Source organism: Chiloscyllium plagiosum, chromosome 15, assembly GCF_004010195.1.
Source record: "Chiloscyllium plagiosum isolate BGI_BamShark_2017 chromosome 15, ASM401019v2, whole genome shotgun sequence".
Classification (NCBI taxonomy): domain Eukaryota; kingdom Metazoa; phylum Chordata; class Chondrichthyes; order Orectolobiformes; family Hemiscylliidae; genus Chiloscyllium; species Chiloscyllium plagiosum.
Window position 1 is genome coordinate 69181984 of NC_057724.1, and position 27293 is coordinate 69209276.

Consider the following 27293-nt stretch of genomic DNA (forward strand, 5'->3'; position numbering starts at 1 on the left):
CATGCATTCATCTGCTCTATCTTCCTATTCCTGCCCTCACTAGCTCATAGTACTGGGAGTAATCCAGATATTAATACCCTTGAGGACCTCCTTTTAAAATTTCTGCCTAACTCTCTGTAATCTCCCTTCAGAATCTCTTTAGATGAGATTCCCTACAGTGTGGAAACAGGCCCTTCGGCCCAACAAGTCCACCCGGACCCATTTCCCTCTGACTAAGGCACCTAACACTATGGGCAATTTAGCATGGCCAATTCACCTGACCTGCACATCTTTAGACTGTGGGAGGAAACCGGAGCACCAAGAAGAAACCCACGCAGACACAGGGAGAACGTGCAAACTCCACACAGACAGTCACCTGAGGCTGGAATTGAACCTGGGACCCCGGTGCTGTGAGGCAGCAGTGCTAACCTCTGAGTCACCGTGAAAGGTTGACGAAGTGAGACTGAAATCTCAGGCATTTGAGTCTTCCTTTTGAAAAAATTATCAAGTAGTGTAGCTGACAGTTAAATGAAAGGCATGATATAAATGGTAATTGTGACAGGCTGAAGGCTTTTATAAAAGACAGACAGTGACCATCTTCTCAAATCCAAAGTCCGTTGGTGCACAATGAAGTAGAAAAAGCCCCGAGAACCCTTGTAATATTTATTTTTAACCATAGCTGTAAAGTGCTTGAACCCAGCTGTAATGGCATTGGATTAGTGAGTTGGGATGGTACAGTATCAGCAATAATTCTGTTTAATATCCAGAATAGCAATGGCAGGGCATTTAACAGAATCTTGCATTAGTTAACAGTGGGTTAAGTTTTACCAAACCTTTAGAGTTGTAGAGTCATGGACATGTCCAGCATGGAAACAGACCTTTCAGTCCAACTTGTCCATGCTGACCAGTTATCCTAAATCAATCTAATCCCATTTGCCAGCATTTGGCCTATATCCCTCCAAATCCTTCCTATTCACGTACCCATCCAGATGTCTTTTAAATGTTGTAATTGCAACAGCCTCCACCACTTCCTCTGGCAGCTCATTCCATACATGCACCATCCTCTGCGTGAAAACGTTGCCTCTTAAATCCCTTTTATATTTTTCCCCTCTCACCTTAAACTATGCCCTCTAGTTCTGGACTCCCCTACCCTGGATATAAGATCTTGACTATTCACCCTCTTCCCACCCCTCATGATTTTATAAACTTCTATAAGTTTACCTCCGACGGTGAAGGGAAAATAGCCTCAGCATATTCAGCCTCACCCTTTAGTTCAAACCCTCCATCCACAGCAATATCCTTGTAAATCCTTCCTGGATTGAACTGCAAAGCAAGAATGCTGGCAAGTTGGTGCAGCAAATTAGTGGATGGTATGTCCCCTACTTGCCACTGCAATGTCACTTTGCTCACGGTCAGACAGACCAGAGTGTAAATGAACAATGTATTTCATAGAATTCCTACAGTGTGGAAACAGGCCCTTCAGCTCAACAAGTTCACACTGATCCTCTGAAGAATAATCCACCCAGACCCCTTCTCCCTACCCTACATTTTCCCTGACTAATGTACCTAACCTAACATCCCTGGGCAATTTAGCATGACCAATTCACCTAACTTAATATCTTTGGACTGTGGGAGGAAACTGTAGCAACCGGAGGAAACTCATGCAGACACGGGGAGAATGTGCAAACTGCACGTGGACAATCGCCTGAGGCTGGAATCAAACCTGAGTCCATGGCACTGTGAAGCAGCAGTGTTAACCACTGAGCCAACGTGCAGCCCTATTTGGGCAATTAAGGGCCTTCTCTTGGTTCCCCTTCACCATGCAGGGAGATCACCATCGCCCATCGTACTGTCGAAAGCGGATTCCTTTTCAGCCATTAACCAAAAAAACCCAAAGAACTGCAGATGCTGGAAATCAGAAACAGAAACACAAATTGATGGAGAAACTCAGCAGGTCTGGCAACTGAGAGAAACAGTTAACACTTCAGGTTCCAATAAGCCTTCTTCAGAAAGATCTCATTCTGAAGAAACGGACCCAAAACGTTAACTCTGCTTTCTCTCCATATATGCTGAGTTTTTCCAGTAATTGCTGATTTTGTTTCTTTGCAGCCATTGCTTAGCATATGGGGAGAGGATAATGTAAGCCACTTTATTGGTTGGCTCGCTCAGTTGGCTGGATAGCTGATTTGTGCCGCAGAGTGATGCCAATAGCATGGGTTCAATTCCTACACAGGTTGAGGTTAACCACGAAGCACTCTCCTTCTCAGCCTCTCACCTCTCACCTGAGGAGTGGTGACTCTCAGGTTAAACTGCCACCAGTTGTCTCTCTCTAATGAGAGAGTAGCCCTGCGGTCCTCTGGGACTACAGTGATTTCACTAAGTGAGGTGGGAAGGTAAGCTGTGAGGCTGCAAATCAATATGGGCTGGTTATCTGAATGGGCAAGAACATGGCCAACTGGGAAAGCATGGAGATGTCCAAGGAGGAAACATGGGCAAGAGAATACCTCTTAAATGGTAACAAACACAGAGAAACTCAGCAGGTCTGGCAGCACCTGTGGGGAGAAAGCAGAGTTAACGTTTTGAGTCTGGTGACTTCTTCAGAACCGATAGCGGCAGATGATTAAATATCTAGGTAAAAACAATGACTGCAGATGCTGGAAACCAGATTCTGGATTAGTGGTGCTGGAAGAACACAGCAGTTCAGGCAGCATCCAAAGCTCCTCGGATGCTGCCTGAATTGCTGTGCTCTTCCAGCACCACTAATCCAGATTAAATATCTAGTCTAACTCCTGAGTAACTGTCCAACTGCCACCCAATTTATCTCACACAGCCCCAAGTGAGTTGTCCACCAGATCCCTGACAGCCCCCAGACACTGATCAGACACATCCATCTCCCTCGGGATCTGACCGACCCCGAGAACAGACCATCCCTCTGCCATCACTGGACTCCCCAACCCCCATTGCTGGATTTGACCCGCCACAGCTCAAGCCCCACACTCTGGAACAAAGAACCGTCCGCCCCAACCCCAGTGTCCTGTGACACTGCTGGACCTGACACCCCTCTAAACACCCAGGACCCGACATCTCCCCAAGCCCCTCAGATTTGAATCCCCTTCCCCCAATCCAGATGTGACAAGCCTAACTTGGTCAACCTCTCCTTAATAGACAGCATGCCCATTCCAGGTATTCCTCTTGCAAACCTTCTCCGGATTGCTTCCCATATATTAATATCCTTACTTAAATAAGGAGACCAATACTGTGCATAGTACCCCAGGTATGGCCTCACCAGTGCCCTAGCTAACTGATGCATATATATATCCAATTCCTCTTTCAACACTGCAAACCTCATGAGTTCTGTTCACAAAATGAGTTGATGATTTTCCCATTGACTTTGGGTGTCAGAGAGCGTGAAATGTCTCTTCTCAAATGGAGATCAGAATTATGCCTTTTCACAAACTACCTGACATTGTCCTTAAATTCTTAAACCCAGACTTTCCTCGCTTCAGTGAGGGCAACATCTGACCATTTTGCTGATGTTCATCAACACAAGCCTATGACTTAATTTGAGCTGCATTTGCACTTTACCTTTGCAAAGGCATCATAATAAATCACGTGGTCTGTGTTAGTCTTGTCATTTGCTGGAAGTGGTGGAGGGACAATTAAAAGATTCCTGTACAAGCCTCTAAACTAATAGACGAATAATAATTGCTGAATAATTAATGAATATAACAAGAGTTTGAATCTTGAAAAACTAGGCTTGATAGTTACGAGTTATATGAGATGTACTCTTATTTTAGCCAAATATAATGGGTTACTTTTGACACAAAATTGACTTTTACACCAGAATATACGGGTAATGCAAGTTCTTTCGCTCTTATTATTTCTTGTGACAGCATGGGTTAAAAATTCCAACACAAAGTGGGAAATGACGTATACCAGAGAAAAAAAAATGAGATTGGTGTGTGCAATTGTGAAGTGCAAGAAGTCCCAACTATCTTTTATAAATTGTACAAAATGCTCACTGATTCAAGTCAGGTAGAGTTCAAACCAGATTACAGTACAGTATAATCAGAGGGCAGTCAAAATAGAACTGGTGGGTCACCCAAACGTCAGTCGGCTGTCAGCATTCAATTCTTTATTAATCTGTGTTTATATTTAAACGAAACATCTGGTGCGAGCTATCAACTCATTGCAGTCTACGGGATGTCCTGAATTATCCACTTATCAAAGGAGATGAACAATCTTATTGAATGTTCAGGTTTTCCATTTGCTATCATATATCCAAGGGGTCACACAAAAAAGATAGTCACTGCTAAAACGATTAAGGAATTCACAAGAAAACTCATTACTGAGAGGTTGTAGAATTTGCTGTCCCACTAGAGTAGCTGAGGTGATTGACATTGACTCAATCAGAGGGTAGATTAGGAGAGATTCCTTACAGTGTGGAAACAGGCCCTTCAGCCCAACAAGTCCACACCGACCCTCTGAAAAGTAACCCACCCAGACCCATTTCCCTCTAACTAATGCACCTAACACTACAGGCAATTTAGCATGGCCAATTCACCTGAGCTGCACATCGTTGGAGTGTGGGAAGAAACCGGAGCACCCGCAGGAAACCCGGTCAGACTCTGACACTGAGACAGTCAGTGAGTCCTGGTGGACTCTGACACTGAGACGGTCAGTGAGTCTGAGCGGACTCTGACACTGAGACGGTCAGTGAGTCCGGGTGGACTCTGACACTGAGACGGTCAGTGAGTCTGTGCGGACTCTGACACTGAGACGGTCAGTGAGTCTGGGTGGACTCTAAAACTGAGACGGTCAGTGAGTCCTGGCGGACTCTGACACTGGGACGGTCAGTGAGTCTGGGCAGACTCTGACGGTGAGACGGTCAGTGAGTCCGGGCGGACTCTGTCACTGGGACGATCAGTGAGTCCGGGCGGTCTCTGACACTGAGACGGTCAGTGAGACCTAGCAGACGCTGACACTGAGAGGGTCAGTGAGCCTGGTTGGACTCTGACACTGCGATGGTCAGTAAGTCGGGGCGAAATATGACGGTGAGACGGTCAGTGAGTCCGGGCGGACTCTGACGGTGAGACGGTCAGTGAGTCCGGGCGGACTATGACACTGAGACGGTCAGTGAGTCCGGGCGGACTCTGACACTGAGACGGTCAGTGAGTCCAGGCGGACTCTGACGGTGAGAACGGTCAGTGAGTCCGGGCGGACTCTGACACTGAGATGGTCAGTGAGTCCAGGCGGACTTTGACACCGAGACGGTCAATGAGTCCGAGCGGACTCTGACGGTGAGACGGTCAGTGAGTCCGGGCAGACTCTGACACTGAGACGGTCAGTGAGTCCGGGCGGACTCTGACACTGAGACAGTCAGTGAGTCTGGGTGGACTCTGACACTGAGACGGTCAGTGAGTCCGGGCGGTCTTTGACGGTGAGACGGTCAGTGAGTCCGGGCAGACTCTGACACTGAGACGGTCAGTGAGTCCGGGCAGACTCTGACGGTGAGACGTTCAGTGAGTCCGGGTGGACTCTGACACTGAGATGGTCAGTGAGTCCGGGCAGACTCTGACACTGAGACGGTCAGTGAGTCCGGGCGGTCTTTGACGGTGAGACGGTCAGTGAGTCCGGGCAAACTCTGACGGTGAGACAGTCAGTGAGTCTGGGCGGACTCTGACACTGAGACGGTCAGTGAGTCCGGGCGGACTCTGACGGTGAGACGGTCAGTGAGTCCGGGCGGACTCTAACACTGAGACGGTCAGTGAGTCCGGGCGGACTCTGACCTCAGCAGCGAGGCTGTTGACACAGACAAGAGCATGCTTAGCAAAGAGGAGAGAACGAGCTCTCGTGGTGAAAGCCCAGCATGCACCACCGACAGGCCGATAGCTAAATTTCTTAATTTTTCTACTTATATAGAATCCCTACAGTGTGGAAGCAGGTCCTTTGGCCAAACATGCCTGCACTGACCTTTCAAAGAGTAACCCACTCAGACCCAGTCCCCTATCCTACTACTCTACATTTCCCTTGACTAATGCACCTAATGTATGCACCCCTGAACACTGTGGGGCAATTCAGCATGGCCAATTCACCCTAACGTGCACATCTTTGGACCATGGGAGGAAGCCAGAGCACCCAGAGGAAACCCACACACACAGGGAAAATGTGGAAACTCCACACAGACAGTCAACCGAGGCTGGAATTGAACCCAAGTCCTTGGCGCTGTGAGGCTAACCACTGAACCACCGCCCACTTTATACTGTGAACATCTGTAACGTTAAACTTATAACTTATTTCTTTATTTTTCTTCTTCGTACCTGAGGTGATGCCGGGAATGGCAACTTTGTACACTTTTCACTGTACGCCTGTATCCCTGTACTTAAAGTGCACATGACAATAAAACCTAGCTCTAATTCTAAAGTGTTCTACAATTAAGTCTGACCAAACTTAGATTGCACAGCATTTGAGCAAAGGATTATAGAACGGATACATTTACTTCATAAAATGTACCACACTGTTCTAGATATTTTCTAGTCAACCTGTTCAGCGATGTTGGTACACAGGTCAGGAGCAGGTGGGATTTGGACTCCTGGCTCTGAGATAGGGACATTTTCATTGCACCAAAAGTGCCCTAAAAGTGGCTCTTGGTGGGGATTGAACTCACAATCTTGGCATTTTAGAGGCCTCTATGTTGCTGAGTGCTGACTGATTGCACCACACGGAAAATAGCAACTCACTAACTGCCCCTTTCCGCAGTGTGGATACATTCTAATCAACCTGCTCAGAGATGTTATTACGTACATCTGGAGCAGGTGGGATTTGAACCTGGGACTTGCATCCCAGAAGTAGGGACACAGTCACGGCACCACTCCTGCATTATGGTCATTGTACTGGTCCAGGTTGGTTGTTGCAGGCTTTGGGCTTTCTGCCACCAGTAGGGACTACTGTCTCACTTCAAATGCTTTAATTCACCCTGTCCCACCCCCCACCCCCATCCCCCCCCCAGCCCCGCTCCCCAAATGTTGTACACTAACTCGATTCCAGGAGATATTACATCAGCAGCCAAGTATTTTGACCTCCATTGGATTGTCCGGATGGAATTGTGTACCTTATTGATATCTTGCAAAACACATCTCTGGGGGATTGGCTACTGCTTGCTGCAAGAAGAAAAGGGTGGAACAGAAAGGCTGAACACACAACCAGATTACAACCACTGCCAGGGAACAGCACCATCCTCCAACTATTCTTGTTGTCTGCAGCAGCTGCACAAACACACAAAGAGGAGGCAAAGTTGAGCACTGAGATGTAAAATTCCCCAGCTGAGGTTGGGCAATCACCTATTGTCCAAGATGGAATTTCTCCAGATTTCTCACATTCAGCTCCTCTCAGCCCATAAACAAAAACTAGTCTGCACAAAAACGGAACAGTTTGTTTTTCCTGCTTTCGCAATGTCTTTTGGATCCGTTCTGAGAGCTGTGTGTAAACTGTATTCTACTGGGAAAAGAAGTTTGTCATTATACAAATGCAGACCCTTCCCCAACTCACATGCTCTCAAACATCTGCCCTTCCCCTGTTTGTGTGAATAAAAGACATAATGATGCATCATGTAAAAAAAAAAACTCATGAACTATGGATTTCATTGGCGAGGGCAATATTTATTGCCCATCACCAATTGTCCAGAGAGCAGTTAAGAATCAGTAGATCAGGAATAGACAAAGAATATTGGAGAAATTCAGCAAGTCTGGCAGCATCTGTGGAGAGAGAAACAGACTTTATGCTTTGTGCCCTGTATGACTCTTCAAAACTCCCAAAGAAATTTTCAGTCTTGCTGAGGCTAGACCAGGTAAATCTAGTTAAATCACATTTGAAGTTCTGGTCATTGCACTACATGAAGGATTTGGAGAGGGTGCAAAAGCAGTTTACCACTACATGACAACAACAAATTCTATTCTGAAAAAGGGTCACTGGACCTGAAACGTTAACTTTGATTTCTCTCCACAGATACTCCCAGATATGCTGACTTTTTCCAGCAATTTTGTTTTTATTTCTGACTTCCATCATCTGCAGTTCTTTGGGGGTTTTATTTCAACCAGGATGCTGCCTGGATGGACAAACTTGAGTTGCTCTTGCAAGAGTATCGGAGGCTGAGGGGGTGACATGAATTATGAGAGGTGTGGACGGGTTGGATAGTTGGAGTTTCTTTCCCTGGATGAAAATGTCAAATACTAGAATACATAACTTCAAAGTGAGAGGGGAAAAATTCAAAGGAGATACACAAGGGAGGTTTTTCTAACACAGAGGATGGCAGTTGTCTGAAATATGGTAGAAATAGATACAATAGCGATGTTTAAGAGGCACATAGACAGGTGCATGAACGGCCAGGGAGTAAAGGGCTACAGACCATGTTCAGGCAGGTGGTATTAGTTTAGAATGGCATCATGATTGGCACTAACATGGTGAGTGCTGTGTTGTTCTATGTTCTAGATGTCAGATTTCTTTGCTTAAAGGATATTTGTAAACCATATGGATTTTTAACAACAATTGATAGTGGTCATTTAGTCACCATTAGACTGGCTATTTCCTAAATTAAATTTCCCCATCTACCAATGGAGGATTTGAACCCCTAACATCAGAACATTAGTCTGTCTGTTGGGTTACTCGCCCAGGAATGTTACGACTATGTCAGCTCCTCAGAGTTAACTTTTTCAACCTTGTCCTTCCTGAGGAAGTGGGCCAAACATTTCCCTGCAGTGTCAGATGCTGACAGGAGAGGTTTATAAAATCATGATGGGCATGGATAGGGTGAATGGCCAAGGTCTTTTTCACAAGGTAGGGGAAGCCAAAACTAGAGGGCATAGGTTTCGGTGTATCTCCTTTGAATTTTTCCCCTCTCACTTTGAAGTTATGTATCCTAGAGAACGGATACATACTTTACTCAGAGAGTGGTAAGGGCGTGGGATGCCCTGCCTGTCAATGTAGTCAATGCAGCCACATTAGGGGGATTTAAACAATCCTTGGATGATGATGGGATAGTGTAGGAGGACGAGCTGAGAATATTTCACAGGTCGGCATATCATCGAGGGCTGAAGGGCCTGTTCTGTTCTGTATTGTTCTATGTTCTAATTAAAAGGGACCTAAAAGGCAACTTTTTCACACAGAGGGTGGAATGAGCTACCACAGGAAGTGGTGGAGGCTGGTACAATTAAAAGGCATCTAGATGGGTACATGAATGGAAATGGGCCAAATGCGACTAGACTAATTTAAGATATCTGGTTTGCTTGGATGAGTTGGACCAAAGGATTTGTTTCTGTGCTGTACATCTCTATGGCCCTATGTGAAGGCAACAAACCCATCTAAACATAGAATAGTACAGCACAGTAAAGGCCCTTCAGCCCTCGATGCTGTGTCCACCTTTTAACCTACTCTAAGATCAAACTAACCTGCATACCCCTTCATTTTACTATCATTCATGTGCCTATCCAAGAGTCACTTAAATGTTCCTAATGTATCTTCACTTCAACTCCGTCTCCCACTCTGTCAAGGATATGCAGGTCCGGGGCCTCTTCCACTGCCAAACCGTTACCACCTGATGCCTGGAGGAGGATAGCCTCATATTCTGCCTTGGGATTCTGCAACCACATGGGATAAATGTGGATTTTAACAGCTTCCTCACTTCCCCTTCCCCCACATTATCCCAGTCCACCCCAAGCCCCCAACTTGGGACCGCCCTCCAGACCTGTCCACCACTCCCCCCCCCCCGACCTACCACCTTCTACCTCACCTTCATCCACCTATCTCTTTCCCAGCTACCTTTCCCCCAACCACACCCCCTCCCATTTATCTCTCAGCCCCGGCCCACAAGCCTCATTCCTGATGAAGGGCTTATGCCCGAAATGTCGATTCTCGTGCTCCTTGGATGCTGCCTGACCTGCTTTGCTTTTTCAGCACTACACTTTTGACCCTAATGTATCTGGCTCTAATACCACTGCTGGCAATGCATTCCATGCAGTGACCACTCGCTGTGTAGAGAACCGACCTCTGACATCTCCCCAGAACCTTCCTCCAATCACCTTAAAATTACGTCCCCCTCATGATAGACATTTCCACCCTGAGAAAAAGTCTCTGACTATCCACTCTCTCAATGTCTTTCCTCATCTTGTAAACCTCTATCAAATCACCTCTCACCCTTCTGCACTCCAATGAGAAAAGCCCTAGCTCCTTCAACCCTCCTGTATAAGACATGCCCTCCTGTCCAGGCAGCATCTTGGTAAATCTCCTCTGCACCGTCTCTAAAGCTTCCACATCCTTCTTATAATGAGGTGACCAGAACTGAATACAATATTCCAAGTGTGGTCTAACCAGGACTCTATAAAGCTGCAGCATAATTTCATGGCTCTTAATCTCAATCCCCAAGCTGATGAAAGTCGACACACCATACACCTTCTTAACAACCCTGTAGATATGGACCCAATGATTCCTCTGTTCCTCCGAACTCCCAAGAATCCTGCCTTTAACCCTGTAATCTGCATTCAAATTTGACCTTCCAAAATGAATCACTTCACACTTCTCCAGGTTGAACTCCATCTGCCACTTCTCAGCCCAGCTCACAGCGCCAGAGACCCGGGTTCAATTCCCGACTCAGGCGACTGACTGTGTGGAGTTTGCACGTTCTCCCCGTGTCTGCGTGGGTTTCCTCCGGGTGCTCCGGTTTCCTCCCACAGTCACAAAGATGTGCAGGGTCAGGTGAATTGGCCACGCTAAATTGCCCATAGTGTTAGGTTAAAGGGGTAAATGTAGGGGTAGGGGTAGGGGTATGGGTGGGTTGCGCTTCGGCGGGTCAGTGTGGACTTGTTGGGCCGAAGGGCCTGTTTCCACCCTGTAAGTAATCTAATCTCTGCATCCTGTCAATGTCCCACTGCAACCTACAACAGCCCTCCACACTATCCACAACTTGTGTCATTGGCAAACTTACTAACCTACCCTTCCACTTCCTCATCCAAGAATCACAAAGAACAGAGGTTCCAGAACAGATTCCTATGGAACACCACTGGTCACTGAGCTTCAGGTTGAATACTTTCCATCTATCACCATTCTCTGTCTTCTATGAGCCAGCCAATTCTGTATCCAGACAGCCAAATTTCCCTGTATCCCATGTCTCCTTACTTCCTGAATGAGCAGGCCATTGGGAACGTGATCAAATGCGTTGCTAAAATACATGTACACAACATCCGCTGTTCTACCTTCATTAATATGTTTTGTCACATTCTCAAAGAATTCAACAAGGCTTGTGAGGCAGGACCTAACCCTCACAAAGCCGGGTTGACTATCTCTAATCAAGCTATGCTTTTCCAAATAATCATAAATTCTGCCTCTCAGAATCCTCTCGAATAATTTGCCCACCACCGACATAAGACTGACAGGTCTGTAATTCCCAGGATTATTCCTATTCCCTTTCTTGAACAAGGGAATTGCCACCCTCCAATCATATGGCACTACTTCAGTGGACAGTGAGGATGCAAGGATCATCGCCAAAGGCGCAGTAATCACTTCATTTACTTTCTGTAGTAACCTTGGGTATATCCCGTCTGGCCCAGGAGACTTATCTATCCTTATGTTTTTCAATATTTCCAGCACATCCTCCTTCTTCACATCAGCCTGTTTGAGCATATCGGCCTGATTCACATTGTCCTCTCAAACAACAAGGTCCCTCTCACTAGTGAATACCAAAGAAAAGTATTCATTAAGGACCACCCCATCTCCTCCGACTCCAGGCACAAGTTCCCTCCACTATCCCTAGTCAGCCCTACCCTCACTCTGGCCATCCTCTTGTTCCTCACATATGTGTAGAATGCCTTGGGGTTTTCCTTAATCTTACCGACCAAGGCTTATTCATGCCCCCTTCTAGCTCTTCCTAGTCCATTCTTAGTTCCTTCCTGGATTGATTGTCTTTAAACTGAAAATAGTGCAATGAATGTCCTCATATAGATTGAGATTGGGCTGGTGGTAATAACAGAGGCCACAGACCACAATTAGACAATAGACCCGAAACCGTAGAGAGAACTGTGCAGCTCATAAGCCAGAACGTGGGCCCTACCTAAACATTGGCACATTCAGGGGCATAAAGCTGCAGTGAATCGGACATGCTTGTGTAAAAACAAAGCTGAAGGTCAGATAAAGCCAACAAATGCACGTTGGACGAAAGTGCAACAAGCTGTACATCTTGGCTGGGGTCAATGACAAGTCATCGCTCACCACATTTCAGTTTGACCTGAAAGAATGCTGATCTCATCTGCCCACAGTTGAGAGAAAATTAACCACGTGTGATGTGATGCCATGCTCTGCCCCTTCTTGTCAAACTGAATGCACAATATCGACCATTTACGTGAAGAGTCAAATAAGAATTCAAACTGTCAGTGAAGGGAGATCTCCAAATGCCTGCTGGCATGCTGCTTTCAATCACAGGGACTGTTTCACTCACTGCAGGGACGCCTGGGGGATTATTTCTTCGCTGGTGATAACATTTACTCTGTCAAATGCAATTAAAATATTGAGAGCAATCCATCACTGAAGACCAAATTCTAACCACTTTCCCATTAACTTAACAGTGAGAGGAAGATGACCCAGATCCTTGCTTCCTGTGAAGGAGAGGAAGGATGCTGTGTGAGAAAAAGAAGCAAGACAACGCAATGTGCATTCAATGAAGAGGAAATGATGTGTCCCCAGCAGGAGCAGCCTGGTGTGGCAGGAAGTCGTATGATTCACTGTTATCTGTGAGCCGTTTCTGAACTGGAGCGAGGCACAAAAAAAGGATTTTCTGAAGCATCAATTTCTGGCTATCATTTTGTCCCTTGTTTCTAATGTTGATGCATTCTTTGCAATTCAAAGCAGTTGCTGTGGCCTTTATGGTTCTTGGTTCCTCGGTAGACATTTATAAAGAATATAAATGCTGTCCCTTGAGACCTTGCTGCAGATTGAGCCAAACTCCTCTTCATCCCTGAACTAATCCTAGGATTCAGCCAACTTCACCAAACCTAAGCAGTGAAATACTCTAATACGGATAGCTAAAATACTGCTCGAATCTGACAGCAGGAATAAATGTTTGTGATCCGCCTGGAATTAATGAAGAATGCATTGCCATCACTAAGACACAATGCACAGTGATTGATACTTTTACTGCCCTTTGAGTAACTATAGTTCCACTGTTTGATCGATACGCCTGGAAATGTTCCAATGACTCAAGTGCTAGCTTGCCAATTGCTGGGGCAATTAATAATGATTGATGGCTTCACTGGCCAACTTGAGAAAGTCTTCATCTTTGTGCACAATGATCTCCCAAAGCCCATTTGTGAAATGCAACAACTAAACAAATCATGCCCTTTCCACATTCACCTTGTCAAACCCATTCAGGATCTGACATACAAAGGTTAACAAGGAATGTGACACAGTTTATATGACCGTGCAGTAAATCCATGTGGATACAAACTCAAATACTCTGAATAAGCATTGGTGGCATGGTGACTCAGTGGTTAGCCCTGCTACCTCATAGTGCCAGGGACCTGGGATCGATGCCAGCCTCAGGTAACTGTCTGAGTGGAGTTTGCACACTCTCCCCTTGTCTGTAAGGTTTGCTCCAGTTTCCTCCCATAATCCAAAGATATGCAGGCCAGGTGAATTGGCCAAGCTAAAGTGCTCAGGGATGTGTAGGTTAGGTGCATTAGCTCGGGGAAATGTACAGTAAAAGGATAGAAGAATGGATCTGGGTTGTCTGCTCTTCAGAGGATCAGTATGGATTTGTTGGGCCAAATGGCCTGTTTCCACAGTGTAGGGATTCTGTGATGATGTTCAGTTTTGAAGATGTCTATTTCATAGATGTAAAATACAATGTACATAGAGAAATACAGAAAACAACAGCAGATGGAGGCCATTCAGCCCTTCACACCTACTGTGTCATTCAACATGATTGTGGCTGATCATCCAACTCAATGCGCTATTTCCTTCATTTGCTCCATTCCCTTTGACCTCTTTATCCCCAAGAACTATATCTGACTCATTTTTGAAACAATTTAATATTTGGTCCCAACCACTTTGCATGACAATATATTCCACAGGCTCACCAATCTCCGGATGAAGAGTTTTGTCCTCATCTACATCCTAAATATCCTACTCCATGTCCTTCGATTGTGACCCCTTCTTCTGGACTCCCCTGCCATCTGCAACATCTTTTCTGAATTGACTCTGTCTCATCTTATTAGAATTTTACAGGTTTCTATGTGATTCCCCTTCACTCTTCTGAAATCTAGATTAGAGTGGTGCTGGAAAAGCACAGCAGTCAGGCAGCATCCGAGGAGCAGGAAAATCGACGTTTCGGCTCTATTCATGATGAAGGGCTTTTGCCCGAAACGTCGATTTCCCTGCTCCTCGGATGCTGCCTGACCTGCTGTGCATTTCTAGCACCACTCTAATCTAGACTCTGATTTCCAGCATCTGCAGCCCTTGTTTTTACCTAGTTGATTTTCACTCTTCTGAAGTCCAGTGAATATAGTCCTAACCTATTGAGTCTCTCTTCATTCATTAGTGCTGCTGGTTTGGTAAATGTATGTTGCATTCCTCTATAGCTTGAACACCTTTTTCTGACATGGGGACCAAGTTGGCACACAATAGTCCAGGTGTGGTCTCACAAAGGTCTTGTACAATTTCAGCATGACATCCCTGCTCCTGTACTCCAACCTTCTCACAATGAAGGCCAACATACCCTTTGCCTTCCTCACTATCTGCTGCACCTGTGTGCTTACTTTCAACAACTGCTGTACAAGGTCACACATTGCACTGCATTTCCCCTTTTCCCAATCTATTGCCATTCAAACAATAAACTACCTTCTTGTTTTTGTGGCCATGTTGGGTAACCTCACATTTATCAACATTATACTTCAACTGTGATGCATTTGCACTCAACTTGCCCAAAACACACTGAAGCACCTCTGCATCCTTCTCAAAGCTCATCATCCTACCTAGCTTTAACCCCATGTGCTTTAATTTTTTGTGCCAATCCCTAATGTGGGACCTTGTTGAAAGCCTTCTGAAAGTCAAAACAAACCATACCCACTGCTTCTACAAGCTATGCAACAAGCTGACATATAACAAGCAGGATACATTGTTTACATACAATTTATACAGCAGAATTATACAGTTAGGCTGAGTGGGACTGGACCATTGTGGAAAATTACAAGGGGCATGGATAGGGTGGATAGGAAAAAAAACTCCCCTGAATAGAGGGGTCAATAACTGTGGAAGATAGATTTACAGTAAAGGCTTAAAGGGAATTTAGGGGAGAATGTTTTCACCCAGAACATGTTACCCCTTCACCTTTACCCAACTTCCTTTTCTTCTTGACTGTCATAAACCTCTCAATATTCAAGACCCATCCCTTACCATCCTGCAGTCATGTCTCTGCAAAAGGTATTAGCTTCAGATTGTGTTTATTTACTTCAATTGGGCTGTCAATTTGTTTACTTTCTCATGAATGCTTAACATATGCAGATATCTTCAGTTGTTTTTGGTTATCTTTGACTGTTGGCGTGTTCCTAGTTTTTATTTTCTCTGTCTCTTCCTAACATTCTCTGATTCTCATTTTCCAAGTTTCTATTTTTTTCCTTGCCTTTCTCTCTTACTCTTTGACACATCACATCTTTTCAGACTGGGGAGAAACCGAAAGAAATTTGGATGCGGTAAATCAGATACAAAAACAGAAATTGCTGGAAAGGCTCAGCAGGTCGGGCAGCATCAGTGGAGAGAAATCACTTGACCCAAAACATTAACTCTGGTCTCTCTCTTCACGGATGCTGCCAGACCTACTGAGCCTTGCCAACAACTTCTGTTTTCACATGGAGGTCCTAACTTCCAGTACTGAGTTTCAAACTCTCTCTACTCCCCTAGTTGTACGGTTTGCAAAAACACAGGTTTCAGCACAGTTCAGATGTAAACCATCCCAATGGTACAGCCTGAATTTTTCCCAGTACTGGTGCCAATAGCCTTTAACTTGAACTCACTTCGCCCAAAATAGTCTTTGTGCCATGCCATGAATAGTCTCTTCATTTTTTTATATTGAGTATGCCAATGTTCACCTGGCTCAGGTAATAATCCAGAAATTTAACCTTAGAGGCTCTGCTTTTTGATTTAGTATCCAACTTTTTAGACTCTTTATACAGAACCTCCTTGTTTTTTCTATTTAGGTCATTCATACCTACATGAACCATGACCACTGAATCTCCTCTTCCCATTGCAAGTTCTTTTTTCTTTTCCTGGGTAGATATCCCACATTCTAGGCCAGCAACACAGCCATCTGGGCTCTTGCTCTTTGCTACAGAGAATGGTGTCAAACCCCCTCGCTATTCTATCCTCTAACTGTACTGCAGCATTCTGGTTGCTGCCCCCACTTGAATGGCTTCTTGTGCCTCAGTGTCATGGTTAGTAATACATATTATGTGCCAATCAGGCTGAGAGAATGTCAAACCTACTGGACAATTGCAGAGGCCTACACTCTGTCCTCTGGGTTCCCTTACCTGCCTCAATGACAGTCAGTCCCTCCTGTTCCTGATTTGCTGACTAAATCAGAAGACCCGGTGGCACAGTGGTTACCACAGCGCCAGAGACGCGGGTTCAATTCCCACCTCAGGCAACTGTCTGTGTGGAGATTGCACATTCTCCCAGTGTCTGTGTGGGTTTCCTCTGGGGGCTTCGGTTTCCTCCGACAGTCCAAAAATGTGCAGGTTAGGTGAATTGGCCATGCTAAATTGCCCATAGTGTTAGGTGAAGGGGTAAATGTAGAGGAATGGGTCTGGGTGGGTTGCTCTTCAGAGGGGTGGTGTGGACTTGTTGGGCCAAAGGGCCTGTTTGCACACTGTAAGTAATCTAATCTAAAACCACACCCTAAGTGTCTTTTGGTTTTGTATATTTAGATAATACAAAGGAAATTAAGTGCACCTAAGATACTTCTCGACATGAGTCTTGCCTCACCCCTTGTTAACATGGTGTCCTTTGAGACAGTCTGAAGAAATTAATATTCAAAATAGCAAAATATATAAAATGAATCATTCAGATTTCACATACAGAGCGCTAGATTTTGAATGTTTTTAAATATGATCGGAATATATGAAAATCCATGAAGAAATCCACATAACCATAAACTGAAAACTCACTTCAGTAACGTCCATGACCTTAATCGCTGCCAACTGCCCAGTCTTGACATGACGCCCCTGTAAGAAAGACAGCAAACTGTGAGCTGATGGGAAGAAGTCTTGTGAATTTCGCTGATATATTGAATGATACAGGTGTTCACATAGTCTCTCAATTTAAAAAAAATGTTGAACTACTGGCATCATGCTCATTAATCAATTACTCTGAAAAGTACAATTCTCCATTAAATATCTTATGATTCAATATCCTATCTGTTGTAATAACATCATTAAAAAGGACAATGTTGCATTGCAGATTCCTACAATACTGAAAAGGTGGCTTAGAGACATTTTACGTTGCGACAAAAAGGGAGTAGAAGGGAATGGATTATTTCTACTACTTGATGCTCACAGGCATAATGTGATCTTCAATTATATGTACTGATGACTCCCAATACCTTGCATACAATGACACAATATTCTCAGAAGGTCCACAGATGATTTTCTCACGCTGCCTTGAATTGAAACCCTTAAATGGGAAATTATTGCCCAATTAAGAGTCTCACCCACCACTGCCAGCATTAACCTGGCAGTAAGCAGAAGGTTCATAATGTACGTAGCACAAGAAATAAATGGGGTTTCCTCAGAGCTGCTTCAGAGCAAGCACACAGATAGTGTGCTTGCTAATACAAAATATGCATTCATTTAATGATATTATTAAGCTAATAGTTATGTTATTAGTAGATGTAATATCATGCAGCAACGTCTTGGTCAGTTTCCAATCTGGACAGTACATGTAGCAGTAGAAGCTTCCATTAAAGATCTGTGCTCAAACTCTATGTCTGTCATTATCTTCATTTGTTTTAGTCCAGAAAGAGATAATGCCTGATTGAGAATATCAGGTGCCGGATATCAGGAAGTGGTGATGTTGAGGGAGCACTGGGGCCTACTGAGAGCTACCTGCTTTCCTAATGCTGACATATCTCTCACGTGGCTACCATTATTCATCTCCCGAGGCCCTCCTTGACCAGAGGACTCACAGTACCCACAGTAGCCACTGCTAAAAATGCTAACATCTGATTGGCAGGTCAGCCCTCAGGGCCTTGATGATTAGGAAGGATCTGTCAAGTGGCACGGAGTGTGTGCCTGAAAACAACAGACACAGGGACCTTCCCAGCTCTCAGGTTAGTGGGCAAGAGCCCTGTTTCCACAAGGTTACACCCATGTTTTGTATAACACAATTTCCTGGAGGACTCGCCCTGCTTTTATCAGGAGACTCATGGTGGAATCTTGTTGAGGCTTTGAGGGTCTCGACCTGCTCAGCCCATGAGGGATCTGCCCACCCTCTTCCAGGGAGGTCTCATTAAACTGCATGCCAATCAGGGATTGGTTAAGGCGACCTCTCATATCAAAGCCCCAGGGGCAGAATGCTCACCCTGCGAGAGCGACAGGTTGGTTCGAGCTGACAGCTCTCAAACTCAGGGGTGCCATCTGTGGCTGTTCATGGAAGGGCACTCCCACAGTCCCAGGATAACAGAGGACCCAGGACAAGGTTAAGCATTTTTTGAAGACGGGGATGAGGTCATGGTAGGGGATGAAGGAGGGGGTTTTGGTATGATTCTAGGGTTGGGACTTCCTGAGAGGGGAGGAGGGCAAGAATGTCGGAAACAGCGACAGAAGTTGACTTTCATTGCCCTCCACCCACAACACCCCATGACCACATCGCAAATGTATCATGTGATTCTGTGAAGTCCTGCCCAAAACCTCACATCCCACTCAATCCAGGTCATTAGCCCTCACAGTGGTGTCAACGTCATTTATTGGATTAGACACATGAAACAACTGTTTCGCAGATATGACATGGACTCATTACACCCAGCCCAAACTCCATCCCTTTCCTAGTTGTTCAGTCAGGCTGAAACAGACAGTGCACAGTTTCAAAACTCTATTTTACCTATAACTGAGTTTCCAGCCTCTTATTGTATTTATTTTCAAATCTCCTTAATCTACCTCACCTTGTTCATTCCACAGCCTCCTTGTTGCTGAAATCCTGATTAGTTTTATTCATGCTGCTCTTGTTGGCTCTCCATTTAACCCTTCACGACAGATATGCCAGACAATATACCTTTGCATTATCATGGAAAATGAGGAACATGCCATGGGAACCCACACCTGGTGTTTTATCATCATTAACGTAACTTCAGCAGCATTTCTAATCACAGCTAGAACCTTCACCACTTCCCTTCACCAGAGCTGACTGCTCCCTCACAGCTCTGCCATGCTTCATTCTCACACGGTGAAATGAAGAAGCTGACACCAACCTTAATCTCAGTAGGCATTTGCTAAAACTGCCTTTTTGTGGAACTGAAGAAACCAATGTGCCAGAAGCAGGAATGTCGAGTTAAGTTCATGATTGTCAGACACCCGGATTACTCTGCCTTTTGAGCTGTCATCGGGCAAGGAAAGTCCCATCCCATGCGAGAAACTCAAGACTGTTTATGGGAGCGAGCCCAAAACATTATCAAGAGCTAAAATAGCAGAGAACATGATGATACAGAAACAAAATATGAACTGGATTAAGCCATGCAGCCCGCTTGGAGCCATTCAATAATATCAAAGCTGAAGAATCACGGCCTGAACTCCACTTTCCTGTCTGCCTAATGATATTGGTTGCCCTTGGTTGCCTTCTCAATTAAAAATCTGTCTAACTTATCCTCAAATATAATTAATGCTGCAGCTTCTACATAATTTCAAATGCTAATAATCTGTAAAACCACAAGAAATAAGAACAGGAGTTTTGGCCCCTCAAGCCTACTCTACCATTCAATATGATCATAGCTGATCCAAGGTCGCTTATATCCACTTTCCTGCCCCTTTTCCTGTACTCCTCATTCCCTGACTGATCAAGAACCCATTTCGGCTCAAATATACGCAAGGACTCTGACCCCACAGTTTTCTGTGGCAAGGAGTTCCCAAGGCGTACAACCCATTGAGAGAGGAAATTCCTCCTCTTCTCAGTCTTAAATTGGTGTCCCTTTATTCTGAGACTATGCCTCTGATCCTAGACTCCCTCTTGATGGGAAGAATACTTTGATCGAAGAAACCATAAGACCATAAGACATAAGAGTAGGCCATTCAGCCCATTGAGTTTATTTCACCATTTAGTGAGATCATGGTCTCAGCTCCATTTTCCTATATTATTCTCACAACATTGAATTAATTTAATGGTTAAAAATCTATTTATCTCAAACCTTAAATACACTTAATGACCCAGTCTCTATAGCTGTCTCTGGTAAGGAATTCCACAAAGTGTGAACCTGGAGAGAAGAAATTGCTACCAGTGTGTCTTAAATGGATGAGCCTTTCTGAGATTCTGAGATTTTGATCTCTGGTCCTAGATTCTACCACAATGGAAAAGCTCATTTCCATATTTAGCCTAAGAATCTTGCACATTTGAATACAATCTCTTACAAACCTGGGGACCAATTCAGACTGCCACATGACCTTTGAAACTGGGAGGACAATCTTATCAGTTAAATCCCTTCTGTATCAGTTTTCTACCTTGCAGTGTGGTCTCTTTAAATGAGAACTCAATCAACTCCAAGCTTTCTATATTCTCTTTTCAGTTATTTCCTCCTTATATCTTAAGAGAGAGAGGGGTCCCAAGATGCTTATTTGTTTATTCATGGGATGTGGGCTGGGCCAGCATTTACTGTCCATCCTTATTGCTCTGTGGGCAGTTAAGAGTTATTCACATGGTTGCAGATTTGGTGTTAGGCCAGCCCAGGTAAGGCCAGCAGATTTCGCTCCCTTTCACTAAGGACATTAGTAAGCCAAATTGTTTTTTACAATTGACAGCAATCACGATTAAGTTAGCTTTAGATAGAAATCAAATTTCACCATTTGCAGTAGTGGGTTTCAAACCCCAGAACATGAACAATGAATTACCACCGACACCACCTTGCAGTCATACCTGACTGCCTCGGCACATCTCTATATTCCTGCATCTCCGCCAGGCTGTTGTAATTCTGCATCTGCTTGAAGTCACCGACAGTGGCAAATGCAGATATGAAGAAGGAAAACCGTGCTCTCATGAATCTTTCCAGAGTTGAAACAGGTAGACATACATGCATTGTGAATATACCTTTATTACTGTGCCAGCATGAAAATTAATCTTCCTGCAGAGTTGAGATTTGGAGATTAAGACCATAAGACATAGGAGTGGAAGTAAGGCCATTCGGCCCATCGAGTCCACTCCGCCATTCAATCATAGCTGATGGGCATTTCAACTCCACTTACCCGCATTCTCCCCGTAGCCCTTAATTCCTTGTGACATCAAGAATTTGTCAATCTAAGGGCACAGCTTCGAAGCTGCTAGAGGAAGAGCAGTGAACACACCGCCCCTGGGTGATTGAGGGGCTTTAAGAGATCTTCACCAATGTCATAATTGGCAATTGTCTGGCAAGAGCTGCAACTCAAGCAGGACTTAAGGCCATCACTTAAAAGTACTAATTTCACACTGTTTTATAGAGCTAACTGCTTGGAATTTTACAAACAGAATTTGATTTCCTTGTTCTCTATCAACGAAAGAAAATTACTTCTATTTTTTCATTATTTGTTTAGAACATAAGAAATAGGACCCCTCGAGCCTGCTCCACCATTCAATAAGATCATAGCTAATCTTTCCATTTACTCAGCTCCACTTACCCACCTGCTAACTATAATTCCTTTACTGTTCAAAAATCTATTTTTGCCTTAACAACATTCACTGGTCAGGGAATTCCACAGATTCACAATCCTTTGGATGAAGAAGTTCCTCTTCAACTCAGTCCTCAATCTGCTCTCTTTTATTTTGAGGCTGTGCTCCTTAGTTCTAGACTCACCCACCAGTGGAAACAACCTCCCTGCTTCTATCTTATCTATTCCCTTCAGAATTTTATCTTTTCCTACAGGAACCACTCCCAGTCTACTCCGATTTTCCTCATAAGGCAACTCTCTCGACTCTGGAATCAGCCAAGTGAACCTCCTCTGCACCCCTTAAGTAAGGAGGCTAAAACTATACACAGCTCCCCAGGTGTGGCCTCACTAGCACTCTATAAATGTAGCAACATAACCTCCCTATTTTTCAACTCCAACACTCAAGCAAATGAATGAAATAATTCCATTTGCATTCTTAATTACCTGCAGCACCCGCAAACCAATTTTTTGTGATTCATGCCCAGGCTAGGTCATCATTTATTACCCATCCTTAATTAAGAGTCAACCATATTGCTGTGGATCTGAAGTCACATTTAGACCGGGTGAGGATGGCAAGATTTCTATCTCTAAAGAACATTAGTGAACCAGATGGGCTTTTATAAGAATGGCCAGTGGTTACATGGTTGCCAGTAAGCCAGATTTATAGTCTAGAAATTTGTTGAATTTAAAAAAACTTAAACATCCATCATCCCCAAAACATGGACTTGGATTTTTGCATTGGTGACTCATTGACATTACCAGTTTGCCAACACCTCCCATTCATTTTAGAAGGTGAAATGAAGATATAAGGCAGTATTTGACATTATGCTTCACACTATCTGTAAATAAGGTAAACCTGTTAGGATCTAACTGCAGTTTTGCCATTATTCAAAGATGTTTATTCCTAAAATTTTCACCCTTTCTCCCAAAACAAGAGTGAAGCACATTTCAATTGGCACAAGTACATTGATAAATATGATGCATCCACATTGAAATATTACTGTGTATCTCTAAGGAATCTCAATTTATTCAGGCCAACCGACAGCATGAAGCTCGATATCTAAAATTGGGGAGAAGGGTTAATTTTTGGAAATCTATTGGAAATCTCAGATTACTTTCCTGTTGTTAACCTTCTCAAGGGATGATAGGGATGGGTGATCGACACAGCCTTGATCAACAATGTCTACACCGTGTGAATGAGCGAAAATAAAGTATCCATATTAGATTACTTACAGTGTGGAAACAGGCCCTTAGGCCCAACAAGTCCACACCGACCCGCCGAAGCGCAACCCACCCATACCCCTACATTTACCCCTTACCTAACACTATGGGCAATTTAGCATGGCCAATTCACCTGACCCTGCACATCTTTGGACTGTGGGAGGAAACCGGAGCACCTGGAGGAAACCTACGCAGACACGGGGAGAATGTGCAAACTCCACACAGTCAGTCACCTGAGGCGGGAATTGAACCGGGTCTCTGGCACTGTGAGGCAGCAGTGCTAACCACTGTGCCACCGTGCCACCCACCATTGTGCCATTGCTGAATTTAAAAATGGATTCAGGATATTATATCCAATTCTGGGCAGAACACTTTAAGAAGACACTTAAAGACACTCATCTGGAGAATGTACCTGGAATGTGAGCTTTAGTTATTGAAGAATGGGACCTTTGCTCTGCACAGCCTTTTCAAAACCTCCAGACCAATAAAGCCAAAATTGGAAACAGGCCCTTTGGCCCAACAAATCCACACCGACCTCCCAAAGAGCAATCCACCCAGACCCATTGGCCCACCCTACATTTACCCCTGACTAATGTACCTAACACTATGGGTAATTTAGCATGGCCAATTCATCTATAAGCTGCATATCATTGGATTGTGGGAGGAAACCAGAGCATCCGGAAGAAACCCATGCAGACACGGGGAGAATGAGCAAACTCTACACAGACAGTCGCCCAAGGCAGGAACCAAACCCGGGACCCTGGTGCTGTGAGGCAGCAGTGCTAACCACTGAGCCACCCATGCCGCCCATTGGGCAACCCAAGTAAATCTGATATAGATTGAGTTTTGAGCTCAGATATCCCATAGCAGAAGATTACATTTAAGGGATCATTGTATAATTATAACAGTTCAATTCCTTTGGTGGAATCCAGCTGGAAAGGTCTGAGCTGAAGTTGCCCACCTTAGGCTCTTTCCTGGACAGCATTGATTTTGCTTTGGCAGACTGCTTACTGCATTAGCAGATTGCTGGTACAGTTTCCCAGGAGGCATCCAAAGATGAAGACGCTTATAGTTCTGCTCAGTGCAGTTGCTTTTAAATAATTAGGCTCCTCAATGATTGGTAAGTTAGCTTGGGAAGACGACATTGCAATTTGACTGCCTGTGCCACCACTCGATTTGGAAAATTCCTGAAGTTTCCCTGCTCTGTCAAGGACAGAGTCTGAAGATGTCTAAGAAGAAAAAGTGATGCCTTGATTCTCCAACAGGGACCTGAGAATGTAGCTGGTCCAAAGACCTTTGCCCACAAAGTCGAGATGCAAGTCTTGCCTCTCACTGTTGAAAGATAGTATTAACTGATGAAGTATGAATACAACGGCAGGGGAGCAAATATCTTAAACAAAAACAGAAATTACTGGCAAAACTCAGCACATATTGGAGCTCTTGTGGGAAAAAAGTAGAATAAATGTTTCAAGTCCAGTGGCTGTTCAGAGTGATTGTCTTATCATGGTGACTTAAACAACTGTTTTTCCAATGGCGGATATTGTTCTTCCCTGCTGAACAAAAATGCCATTTTCAAGACAAATTTCTGGTCAAGTACACGCTATCAAAAAAAGAGTAGAAATGTAAAGAAAAACACAAAATCAAAGATGCATTTTTAACGAGATTTAACCTGCAGGACAGTCCACGTTGGATATATGGAAGAACACTGTTTCTGGTTTTAGACTCGAACTTGCACATTGCACCAGTAAGGTGTCCTTTTCTTTTGTTTGGCTTGCACATATTTAATCGGACCATTATGTGTCTGTAATCCAAACTTTGTGCTCACCAATTTGGACTGAGCAGTCTCTAAGTGATAAATGATTAAATAAGGAGTTATCCCTCCAGTCCTTTCAGGTGCCTCCCAGGTGATCATGCCATCTTAAGGCTGCACGTGCAGATAATCTCAATTCCTGATTTGGACCTTGAACAAGAAGATTGCATATCATTCTCATGGTGCTCCACCCTCCCATTCTGCACTTGGCTTCTGTGAGTTAATGTGTTGAAGACATTGCAGATGTCCCATGATTCCCACTAAATTTCCACTGCTTATAAAAATGCCTGTGAACTGCTTCATTAAAAGCTTCAGTAAGCTTCCTGAAGCTGCCAGGTGAGTGCACAGAAGCAGGTTCCAGGATAATCAGGAGGAGGTGAGAACATGCCAGCATTTCTGGCCGGCATCACGTATTATCTAATTTTCCCGGTTCCTTCCCACCAACACTGCCTCATCACCTTCAAAGCCGCTTTCAAGGACTTCATACATTCCCACCTGTTGACTCTGGGCAAATACATTGCAGTAAAACAGAGGGTGAAAAAAACGTTTCATGTGTATCATATGTGACAGCTGCTGACCACATGTTCCAATTGTAGTATAAATGCTTCATGTGAATCTGTCAATAAGATCATCAGGTGAAGTGATGTAAAATCACAGGAAACTGGGTAATGCTTCTCTCTTGAAACTTATGGGAAGACCAGTCATAGAGATGTACATCATGGAAACAGACCCTTTGGTCGAACTCATCCATGCTGACCAGATATCCTAAATTAATCTAGTCCCATTTGCCAACATCCCTCTAAACCCTTCCTATTCATGTACCCATCCACCACTGTACAATGTAATTGGATTAGATTACCAACAGTGTGAAAACAGGCTCTTCGGCCCAACAAATCCACACCGACCCTCCGAAGAGTAACCCACCCAGACCCATTTCTCTCCAAATGATGCACTTAACAATATGGGCAATTTAGCATGACTAATTCACCTGACCTGCACACCTTTGGACTGTGGGAGGAAAGCCACACAGTCACAGGGAGAATGTGCAAGCTCCACCCACAGTCACCCAAGCCTGGAGTTGAACCCGGGTCCCTGGTACTGTGAGGCAGCAGTGCTAACCACTAAGCCACCATGCTGCCCCAAAATTGTTGGAGAAACTCAGCAGGTCTGACAGCATCAGTGGAGAGAACGGAGAGTAATTGTACTCGCCTCCACCATTTCTTCTGGTACTTAATTGCAAACACGCACCACCCTCTCTCTGAAACATTTGCTCCTTAGATCCCTTTAAATGTTTCCCCTTTCACCTTAAACCTGTGCCTTCTAGTTTTGAACTCACTAGTCCTGCACAGTGTTAACATTTGCCAAATTGAACAGAAGGTCTGTTTTGTCAACCAATGTGGTTTCTGGCCAAGACAACACAGCCAGGAAATATGGTCTGTGTGTTTCCTATGTGTTAGCCCTTGTAACACACATCATGAAGACTAGGTTCTTATTGAGACAGATGTTTTTAAATTTGTTAACAACATTAATTACCCATACTATAAGACCTCGGATTTCCACAATGTCTGGATTTAGTGCTTACTGACTGCAGTGAGAAAATTTAAGCATTGTCCTTGACATTCAGTGGTGGTACTACCAATAAGTCTCCCTCTATCAACATCCATTGACCAAAAACTGTACTGAACCAGCCATGGAAAAACTGTGGTGACAAGACCAGGTCTGAGGGTTAGGAATATTCAATAAGTAACTCAATTCCTAATGCCTAAAATGCCACCTTCTATAAAGCACAATTCAGCAGGGTGATGGAATATGCTCCACTTAGAGTCATAGAGATATACAGCATGGAAACAGACCCTTCGGTTCAACCCGTCCATGCCAACCAGATATCCCAACCCAATCTAGTCCCACCTGCCAGCACCCGGCCCATATCCCTCCAAACCCTTCCTATTCATATACCCATCCAAATGCTCTTAAATGTTGCAATTGTGCCAGCCTCCACCACATCCTCTGGCAGCTCATTTCATACACTCACCACCCTCTGCATAAAAAGGTTGCCCCTTAGGTCCCTTCTGTATCTTTCCCCTCAAACCCTAAATCTATGCCCTCTAGTTCTGGACTCCATGACCCCAGGGAAAAGACTTTGCCTATTTACCCTATCCATGCCCCTGATAATTTTGTAAACCTCTATAAGGTCACCCCTCAGCCTCTGACGCTCCAGGGAAAACAGCCCCAGCCTGTTCAGCCTCTCCCTGGAGCTCAAATCCTCCAACCCTGGCAACATCCTTGTAAATCTTTTCTGAACCCTTTCAAGTTTCAAAACATCTTTCCGATAGGAAGGAGACCAGAATTGCACACAATATTCCAACAGTGGC

The 27293-nt window shown here is 44.4% G+C and overlaps 1 protein-coding gene across 4 annotated transcripts in view; it reads right to left on the reverse strand.

Annotated features, from left to right (window-relative positions):
• The window catches only part of si:zfos-2326c3.2 (mitogen-activated protein kinase kinase kinase kinase 4), a 310274-nt gene that overhangs the window by 211828 nt on the left and 71153 nt on the right, over window positions 1-27293 (reverse strand). For all 4 annotated transcript variants that reach the window (XM_043705152.1, XM_043705150.1, XM_043705151.1 and 1 more), the window contains exon 3: window positions 17178-17234. In XM_043705152.1, the coding sequence (XP_043561087.1) occupies window positions 17178-17192 (15 nt within the window). In that variant the 5' untranslated portion in view covers window positions 17193-17234. The remainder of the gene's footprint in view (window positions 1-17177; window positions 17235-27293) is intronic.